Genomic DNA, 10779 nt, shown 5'->3' on the forward strand with positions numbered 1-10779 from the left:
TGATTCTACACTTAATCCATACCCATCAAAATTTGTATGCCCAATCTGTTTTTAACTAGGATGTCTGTAAATGATCTCTAACTCTGGATTTCATTTTAACTCTTTTTTAAGAGGAAGAGGAAGAGGGTCGTGTTTTGAGAGAAAAAAATGTAAATTAAAAAAAAAAAAATGTAAATCTCTGTGATCACACACACACAGTGAATTTGTCCTCTGCATTTAACCCATCCGACACACCAGTAGTGAACACACACACCCCAGACACAGTGGGCAGCATTCCTTGTGGCCAGGGAGCATTGGGGTTAAGTGTCTTGCTCAAGGGCACACAGATGTTGGTTCTGGGAATCCAACCAGCAACCCCCTGGTCATGAGCCCAGTTTTCTAACCTTTAGGCCACAGCTGCCTGTAGAGAGAAGCTGGCCCATACGGGGATCAAACCCACCTTAGTGCTCTAACAAACTGAACTAACCGGCCTAACAAACTAACGGGACTTGAACCCACAACCTTTGAATGGCTTCACCACTTAACTAGAAGTCCAACGCACTATCCATTGCCAGAGAGCCCATAAGAGACAATTGCAAGAAGATAACGAAATGTAACAGGACACTTGGGGTATTTATTACAGGCTAATATTTCGAATAAGATCTGGCTAATGGTTGTTTGAAAATATTGTTATAAGGAAGAAGATAGCAGTTATTGCTCTATACAGAAATGCACCAAATCAGAGAGCACTCATTTGAGTTTTAGTGGAATTACTTGCGCTAAGTGACAGTTTGAGGAAGGGAGAGGAAAAAGGCCCAGCCTACAGTGGAAGGGGTGGTCAAGCGATGTCATGAAACCACCATTAATTCTAGAATTGGTTTGCAAAAAAAAAAAAAAAAGACTTTCACAGGAATGGGATCTGAAAAAAGCTTTCAGAATGCAAATCCTGCCAAGATATGACCGGAAGTCTGCAGAGGTAACAAGAAAAATAGAGGGTTGAGGACTATCGTAGTCTAAGAGCAATATTTGGAGAACAAGCTGCTGGATTTTTCCAAAAATGGGTCACGTTGCTGTACCTTCAGGGTGTGAATTTACCTTGAAGGTGGAGATGTTCCTGGCAACCGGGGAGGTGTTCAATACAAAATCAATTAAAGTATTCTTAAATAACTTTTTATATTCAACGGAATATAATTAGCCCAGTAGTTTCTTCCACGCTCTACACCTAGAGATGTCAGTCACAGTTATTCTCATGTTATGAGTGGCTTTGAAACATTCAAATGTGCTAGTAGCTACATTCCAAAGCCTTTTGGTGTGTTTACTGTTATATGGTTTGTGGTAAGGTACTGAACAACTGGATATCATCTATGACTAGGTCGATGGCGAGTTTGAGATCTACAGAGCCCATCAAGCACACACTGGAGCACAGACCTACACTGGTGGAGGTGACTGGAGACATGGAGCAGAGACTCTGTCAGAAGCACCACAGAGCTCTGGAGGTGTTCTGTAAGACTGACCAGACAGACATCTGTAAAGTTTGTGCAGTGGAGGAGCACAAAGGCCACAGTAAACTTTACAGAGAGGTGAGTGTTCACTCTAGATCAGTGGTTCTCAATCCTGCTACTGGGGGACCCCTACTCTGCATATCTTCTATCTATCCCTGTTCAGAACACACCCGATTAGTGTGATTAACATGCTCTTGAGTAAATCAGGTATGCTCAGCCAATCAACAGTACCTCTGATGAGTTCAGCCAGATAGGTAGAGCAGGGAAAGGTGGAAAATGTGCAGAGCAGGGGTTACCCAGGAGCAGGATCTAGAACCGCTGTTCTAGATAATTCCATTCTTACTGGAGGAGTATTATATGATACAATAATCTCTCTCTGTATCTCTCTCTGTAGATCTCAAGTGTACCAGATGCCCAAAGGCTGCTCACAATGACACTGGGGACAGTAAAGACGAAATGTTTCCAAAACTTTAAAAGATATCTGAACGAGGATTATCCAGGAAGCTTAGGGGATCAGCCTGAGGACCTTGATGAGTCTGGTATAGCTGAGAAGATGGTGGAAAGTTTTGAGGGAGAGGGAGCTCTAAGGATCACCTTCAGTTTTTTGAATGGTGGTAAGATTACTGTCACCCTTTTTGACTTTATTTTTGTCTGTGGTAGCTTAAATTAAACCATGAAGATCATGTGAACAAAACAACACGTGCTGAATATAAATTTATCTAAATCTCTAAAATGTATAACTTCACCATTTCAGGCATTTCTTTTAAAAAAGCTATGGAGGCTAATAAAGCAAATTTGATACGAAGATTCCAACACATATCAGAAGGAATTTCACCACAAGGAAAGTTGACTGTTTTGAAGGACATCTATACAGAGCTGTACATCACAGAGGGTGGAAGTGGTGAGATCATTAATGAACATGAGGTCAGAGAGATTGAGATAACCTCTAAGAGACAAACCATTCGAGAGACTCCAATCAGTTGCAATGAATTGTTCAATATACTTCCTGGGCAAAGAAAACAAATCAGAACAGTGCTGACAAAGGGGGTGGCTGGAATTGGAAAGACTGTCTTTGTGCAGAAATTCATTCTCGACTGGGCTGAAGGAAAAGCCAATAAAGATATCATGGTCATAGTCCCTCTACCTTTCAGGGATCTTAATCTGAAAAAAGAGAACTACAGCCTCATCCAGCTGCTTTATGACTATGCCCCTGAGCTGAAAGAGATAAAAGACATTGAGGATGAGAAACTGAAATTGCTTTTAATTTTAGATAGTTTGGATGAATATCGTTTTCCCCTGGATTTCCATAACAGTGAGCTTTGCTCTGATGTGACAAAGTCAACCTCAGTACATACACTATTGACAAACCTTATCAAAGGGAATCTGCTTCCCTCTGCTCTCCTCTGGATAACCTCACGACCAGCAGCAGCCAATCAGATCCCTCCTGAGTTTGTTCATAAGGTCACAGAGATTCGTGGGTTTAATGATCTTCAGAAAGAGGAGTACTTCAGGAAGAGAATAATTGATCAGAGCCTGGCCAACAGAATCATCACACACATCAAGTCATCAAGGAGTCTGTACATCATGTGCCACATACCAGTCTTCTGTTGGCTTTCAGCCAGTGTGCTGGAGAAAATGATGAGCGTCAAAGAGACCGGTGAAATCCCCAAAACTCTGACTGAGATGTACACACACTTCCTACTCATTCAGACCAGTCTGAAGAATAAGAAGTACCATGGAGCCACAGGGGAAAACCCAAAGAAGCTGTCTGAATCAGACAAAGCAATGATTCTAAAACTGGGAGAACTGGCTTTCCAACAGCTGGAGAAGGGTAATCTGATATTCTATGAAGAAGACCTGAGAAAATTTGGCACTGATGTGAGTAAAGCTTCAGAGTACTCTTCAGTGTGCACAGAGATCTTTAGAGAGGAGTTGGGATTGTACAGGGAGAAGGTTTTCTGCTTTTTGCATCTGAGCATTCAGGAGCATCTTGCTGCTGTGTATGCACATGTTTCATGTGTTGATTCAAACATGAATGTGTTCATCAAAGATTACAAGAAGAGGAAGAAATCATCATTGTCTGATTTACACCAGACTGCAGTGGACAAAGCCCTGCAGAGCAAAAATGGACACCTGGACCTTTTCCTACGCTTTCTCCTTGGCCTCTCCCTGGGCTCCAACCAGTCTCTCCTACAAGACCTCATGAGAGGAGACAGTCCACTGATGAAAAAGTACAGTACTACAGAGAGTACTGAATACATAAAAATGAAGATCAAAGAGGAATCATGTCCAGAGAGGATCATCAATCTGCTCCACTGTCTGAATGAGCTGAATGACAACTCTCTAGTGGAGGAAATCCAGACTGCCTTTAGATCAGGAGCTCTTTCAGCTCAAAAGTTGGAGCCACACCAGTGCTCAGCTCTGGCCTATTTGTTACTGATGTCAGAAGAGGTGCTAGATGAGTTTGATCTTACGAAGTACAAAACATCAGCAGCTGGTAGGCTGAGGCTTCTCCCAGTACTCAGGACCTGCAGAAGGGCAAGGTCAGTTATATGATTGATTGTTATGTCAACATCCTGTCATTAGAAATGTGTCGTAATTGTCTCTAATTTTCTCTACAAACTAGAATTAAAATGATCTATGTTTGTTCTTCTGGGAAACTAATTATTCAGTGTGAAATTAATTACGACAGACTTGTCGGCTGTAGTCTCTCATCTGAATCCTCCTGGGGGAGTGTGGCATTTGCTCTTCAGTCAGAGAAGTCACCCCTGAAAGACCTGGATCTCGGCTACAATAATCTGACAGATTCAGGTGTGAAGCTGCTCTGTGATGCACTGATCAGCCCAAACTGTAAACTACAGAAAATTAGGTGAGTGATACATGTTTGTGTATGTATTGTTTTGTGCTGTTGTTAGTATTAGAGCCTGCCTCAAAAACTTCTCATTAAGGTTTTGGCATGAGGTGAGTTTTTGCACTGTGGTTTTCATCAGGGAAGATGTACACTGCAATGCATGTTCATTGCTCAAGCAGAGTAGTGCAAACTGGCTTGGTAATGGAAGCTGGCTGGGGAAAGAGCTTAATTCTGGTCAGATTTTTTTTTAATTGAATTAGTGAAACATTGAAATGTGAGTAAGGGGAGAAAGCATGTAGTTTCCTTATGTCTACTAGAACAAGTGAGTGATAAAATGTGAGAATATTGTTGTACCTACCTTACAAATATTATCTCCGTTTTGCACAACTTTCTACCTTAGTGGCCGGTCTTTCTGAGACTTACCTTGATCTACTTGGTAACCTTTTCATTTTCATTCTTTAATTCATGAAAGGCATTTTCACAGGTCCAAAAAGACTGATATTTAATGTGTTTGAGCGTTAGATTATACAAGTCAAAGAAATATGACATAACCTTTGTAATGACTTCTTTCATGTACATACTGGTGTGTGGTCTTTGAGAATAGTGTAATAAGAAAACAGTTTAGATGTAGTTGTCTTCTTGTACCTTCATCTAAATTCTTTTGAACTATATGTTAATTTTTTTTAATGATTTTGATGAGAATCAGAACTTCGTCATACTCAAGTAAATTCAATGGGCTAATAATAAAACAGCTTAGGAAAACAAGTTATAAACTGAATAGTTCTTTGAATTTTTTTTACTACAGATTGGCCAGCTGTAATCTCTTGTCCGAGTCTTATGAACAGCTGGCCTTAACTCTCCAGTCAGTGAACTCATCCCTGACACATCTGGATCTGAACTATAATAACATCAGAGATTCAGGGGCAAAGTCACTCTGTAATGGACTGATGAGTCCAAACTGTAAGCTACAGTCATTGAGGTGAGTAACATACTTATATGGATGCTGACAGTGTTTACTGAATGAATTTTCAATCACTGAAGAGTTGAAACGAATCCTCCCTGCTGCCATATGATTGCAAAAAAAAAAAGACTATGATTCCCATTAAAATTTCACTATGCATCTCCACATGTAAAAAAAAAACACATAGAAAAAAGATGAATACGTACTTGGATAATACCCTGATCTGTGTGTCTGTGTGTGTGTGTCTGTGTGTGTGTGTGTGTCTGTGTGTGTGTGTGTGTGTAACACATTTTCCATGTCACTTTACAGTCTGACTGCATGTAGACTCACAGCGGGCTGCTGTGAAGCTCTGGCCTCAGTCTTGCAGACTTCACATTCTAAACTGCAAGAGCTAAATCTCAGAGACAATGGCCTGCAGGATTCAGGAGTGAAGAAGCTCTGTACTGGACTGCAGGATCCACACTGCAAGCTGCAGAGACTGGGGTAGGGTTTCCCACATTGAGTTAATGTGTAAGAAATGGAAATGACCTCCATTACTCGACACAGGTGCTGTTGAGAGTGGAACACCCTATTTCTTGTCACAGAAGGAGATGAACACTTGGACTAAATTGTCTAACATGCACTCATCAACAAAGCCACATAGCACTGCACCGCAGAGGCCAGGCATGGTTCTGATTGTTCTTGGTTCTGTATGTCACCAACACCCTTGGGTGACCCAGGAAGGTGTTGTTGCATGAATTATCCAAGAGCTTGCTGCTAAGGAACAAGGCACTAGGCACTAGGCACTTGGAGACAAGCTTTATTTGCAGTAGCTGGTCTTTGGCCTCTTTGGCTCAATTTTTCAGGAACAAAAAGCATTTTTACACTGCTTGAAGCAAATAAAGAAAGAAAATGGATCTGAAAAATCATGAGGCCCCATGGCAAATGATAACAAAGCTGAAGCTGATCGCTTTTCGATACTGGTACTCTCACATCATATGTAACCACGTGACCTTTTTATATAAGAGCCGAAGCTGTGCAAAAACAGAGAGATAGTAATTAGCTAAATATAATTATTATATCTGCTTCTCCCTTGTAATGGTTTTTGTGTTATGTCAAATATGTGTAGAATTACTGTATAAAATTAAAGTGAAATATCCTAAGGCCAGTTATGTTTATATTACATAATATTTACACTGATGAGATATTGTTTTTTTGCAGTGGGCAGACCTCAGTTCTGCCAACCCTCCAGCTTTTCTTTATCTCTGCTTTATAACCTCAGCATCATCACACCTCTCAGAAGGTCCAACTCTGCCACTAAAATGTTGTCTGATTGTCTCTGCAGGCTTTCAGACTGTCTAATCTCAGAGGAAGGCTTTGCTTCTCTGGCCTCAGCTCTGAGATCAAACCCCACACACCTGAGAGAGCTTAGTCTGAGCTACAATCGCCCAGGAGTCTCAGGAGTAAAGGTGCTCTCTGATCTTCTGAAGGATTCACAGTGTAAACTCGAGAAACTGAGGTAAGTGTGTGTGTGTGTGTGTGTGTGTGTGTGTGTGTGTGTATGAGTGTGTCTCTTTCTCTGATTCTGGATATGTATATGTCTAACATCTTCTCTGCTTTGCTCTATAGACTGAGCATGTGTGGTCTCACAGAGGTGCATTGTGTAGATCTGGCCTCAGTCCTAAAATTTTCTAACCTGAGAGAGCTGGAGCTGAAAGACAATGACCTGCAGGATTCAGGAGTGAAGCAGCTCTCTCTTGGCCTGAGAGATCCAGTCTGTAAACTGGAGAAACTGGGGTAAGCTAAGAACAGAGTTTACCTTATTAGACATTTGTCTTAACACATGTTCTTGAAGTAATCTCGTAAAGAATGTAGGGGCGTACCCGAATCCGAATACGTTATTCGGGAAAGCCCGAATAATGTGATGGAAACGAGTATTTCTTCTGTCCGAAGTTGCTCGTTATTATTCAGGAAAAAAACACGCTTGACATGTCTGTGCGCCAGCCATTACATTTCTTCAAATCGGTTCATATCATTGTGGGGGGGCCACAAGATAAAAATGCCCATTCTGTTTGCAACGTAGGACTTTGATTTCAATAACTAGTCATTTTATTCACTACACATTGTTGAAAAGTGATTGTTATTTTGTAGTTGCCCCCACTGAGGTGTGGGAGCTAGTGAGACAAGCATCACCCCCACAACCTACACATCAAAAGGAAGCTTAGAACCTGTAGTTTTTAGCTTTATGTGTTAATTTCGTCCATTTTAAAAAATGCAGTTGAAAACCGTTTTATTTGCTACACATTACTGAAAAGTGATTGCTATATTCTGTAGTCGCCCCCACTGAGTCAGTGCAAATTACTGTTGTAAAATAATTCATGTTTCCCTAGCGAACCGCAGTAATGTTAACACATATAAAACACAGCATCATTGGAATTTAAGATCTACTATCTGAATACAGACACAGAGACAGATAATTTTGTTAGCTGAACAGATACAGATACAGATACAGATAATGACATCTCTGTACACCTCTAAAAGAATGCTTCATCTATAACAGACACTTCTCACAACTATTCTCCTGCCATGAACACCTCTTGCCTATGACCTCAAGCATCACCACTCATTGAATTGTTGTCTATCTCTGCAGGCTGTCAGGCTGTCTAATCTCTGAGGAAGGTTGTGCTTCTCTGGCCTCAGCTCTGAGATCAAACCCCTCACACCTGAGAGAACTGGATCTGACGTACAGTCACCTGGGAGACTCTGGAGAGAAGATGCTCTCTGTTCTTCTTAAGGATTCACAGTGTAAACTCGAGAAACTGAGGTAAGTGTGTGTATGTACATGTTTTACTGGAGGATAAACACTGTAAACTGGAGAAACTGAAGTAAGTGTGATGAGCTCTCCCTCTGATATTTTGTAGTTTACTAAAGTGAGAGTAAACCTTCTATTCAAACTTTCTGATGTAATTTTGTCACAGAGTGGACCATGGTGGAGAGTGCAGGGCCAAACCTGGACCAAGGAAATGTAAGTCTGACTATATTCGAGAACACTATTTACTGAAGATGAACTCATATTAATAACAGAGACTTGAAAAAGGAATCAGAGGGGAGGACAGCAGCCACTGACAATGATGGTGTTATAATTATAATTGTCCACAGATGCCTGCCAGCTCACACTGGACGAGAACACGGCACACAGAAACCTCTCTCTGTCTGAGGACAAGAAGAGAGTATCGTGGACTGCAGAGGAACAGCCATATCCTGATCATCCTGACAGATTTAAGAAGTATCTTCAAGTCCTATGTAAAGAGGCTCTGACTGACCGCTGTTACTGGGAGGTGGAGTGGAGTGGAGAGATAGATATTGGAGTTGCATACAGGTGCACTGAGAAAGATTTCAGCATCTCTTCAAATGGGAGAATGAATGAGCGTGAAGGCTTTACAAGAATGCACAAGTCATTTAGTCTAGCCTGTCAAAAGGATGTATTCAATTTTTGGCACAATGGTGAGAAATCAGCTGAACTTTTCCCCCCTCACCCCTCTACCAAAGTGGGAGTGTATCTGGACTGTGAAACTGGCACTCTGTCCTTCTACAGCATTTTCAGTGACACCCTGACCCATCTGTATACATTTCACAGTACATTCACTGAACCCCTCTATGTAGGGCTTCAGCTTTACCATGGGTCTGCCATTACTCTGTGTCAGCCTGAATAGACCCACAGCGTAGGTTAATGTAAGGGAAAAAGACACATTTGGCCATAGCCATGAATAATATACAGACAGTACTTACATGATACAAATACTTTAACACAAACATGTTGTCAGAAATACAATGGTTTAGGACTGTAGATTTACTCAAGAGATATCTCAGCTTGTTCATTTAATCATGCTGTAAAAAACCCCTAAAGATACATTCCAGCTCAGAGACCCTGCTTTGGAAGAGGTGCAGGCTGTCAGAGACATGCACTGTAAGATGTGAAAAAAGAAACAGTTACAGAAGACGTTTTTTGTTGTTTTGTTTTGTTTTCCTTATCCATCTATGGTGATGTATTGTATGGTGATAGTACTTCCACAAATCAGGCGTTGGATTGTCGTATTAGACACAACTTATTAATGGAGTTTAAATCAAATTTGTTTTTATGTCTACTCAGCTGTCACTGGAGAGAATGAAATTAATTTATTTTTCACACAGTTTATCAGCAGTGTATCATTTAAATTGTCAGAAATATTCATTAATTACTCATTGTTTTATAACAGTACCTTCATGAATATAATCCTACAAATTTATTACATTTACACACGTAGCAGTTTTATGAGTATCACGCTCTATTCTCCGCATTTCTCTTTTGATAACTGTAGTTATTAGTCTGTGCAGTAGCAATGTTGTTATAGTCACCCAAATGGTCCAATACTTTGGCTTTAATTATGGGGCCGCTGTAAGTAGTAAATGTTGGTAATGACTAATGCAGAAATATCTTATATTTAGACTGCTTTTAATTGACACTGAGAATGTAAGGATATACTTATATGTTAAATGGTTCTTATATGTGAACTGTTTCATCACTACCTCTTCCTGTATCTCAGACTCCTAAGACTCAGCAGTCTGCACTTTCTGTCCCCATGTAATGGGATGATCTTGCCATGGACGTAAGAACCACAGAATCATGCCGTATTTTCTACCAGTGACTGAAAACTGGTCTTTTTAGACTACCACTACTACTGATGCGCTGTCACACACACACAAAAACAATTGTAGCACGTTTTCAGGGAGATGTCCTATATTTGATGGCAGCATATTTTAAGTCCTCTTCTCTCTGTGAAAGCACATGTAAGTCAGCATTCAGGATAAAAACTGTGACGGTATTTCTAATTATGAATAGGGGCTGGTGGAAGAGCTCTGTCTACATTTGTGGAGCCATTTATTGACCTGAATATTATTTTTCCTTTCACAGTCACCTTTGTTCTTTTTTGAATATACATATATGTTTTTTACAATAAAACATTGTAGCAGATATGTGCACCTCAAGTCTCCCTGAGTTTATTCGCTGTGCTTCTCTGCATCAAATTGTCATGGGGCATGGCTGAATATACATCGGTATTATGACAAGCAAATTGTCTTTAGCTAGGAAGTTTTATACAGCTCTATGAGTATTTAAGGTTTTGCTGAGGACCAAATGGTTTTGGAGAGAGAACATTAGTCATTTCAGCCTAAGAAGTATCCACTGTAGTCAAATAATGGCTCCAAAATCCAGTTTAAGACGGTAAAATTAGCGACTAGTTTTATTTTTTACATACAAATCTTGACTGATAACCATCAGGTCAGGTGAGCAACATAAGCACAGCTTTGATCTTTTTTTTCTACAGAGGTGGATATCTTCACAGCCTGGAACGGTTTCTCCTTGTTTGATTTGGGCTAGGTGTCCTTTGTTAGCCTAACTCCCTACCCCTTACCCTTCCACTTCAACATGATACTTCCCCTGTTAGAGAGAGTGGAGCACAGAGTCTGAT

At 40.6% G+C, this 10779-nt stretch overlaps 1 protein-coding gene across 1 annotated transcript; it reads left to right on the forward strand.

Moving 5' to 3' along the window:
- Positions 1-1350: 1350 nt before the first annotated feature.
- Positions 1351-10212, forward strand: LOC115808649 (NLR family CARD domain-containing protein 3). Its single transcript, XM_030770089.1, has 9 exons — positions 1351-1559; positions 1876-2095; positions 2236-4024; positions 4174-4350; positions 5138-5311; positions 6902-7069; positions 7923-8096; positions 8251-8297; positions 8432-10212. Exons 1-9 carry the CDS (start codon positions 1356-1358, stop codon positions 8983-8985), a joined length of 3507 nt encoding a protein of 1168 aa, XP_030625949.1. The 5' UTR covers positions 1351-1355; the 3' UTR covers positions 8986-10212.
- The last annotated feature ends 567 nt before the right edge of the window (positions 10213-10779 follow it).

Source organism: Chanos chanos, chromosome 3 (genome assembly GCF_902362185.1).
Source record: "Chanos chanos chromosome 3, fChaCha1.1, whole genome shotgun sequence".
NCBI lineage: Eukaryota > Metazoa > Chordata > Actinopteri > Gonorynchiformes > Chanidae > Chanos > Chanos chanos.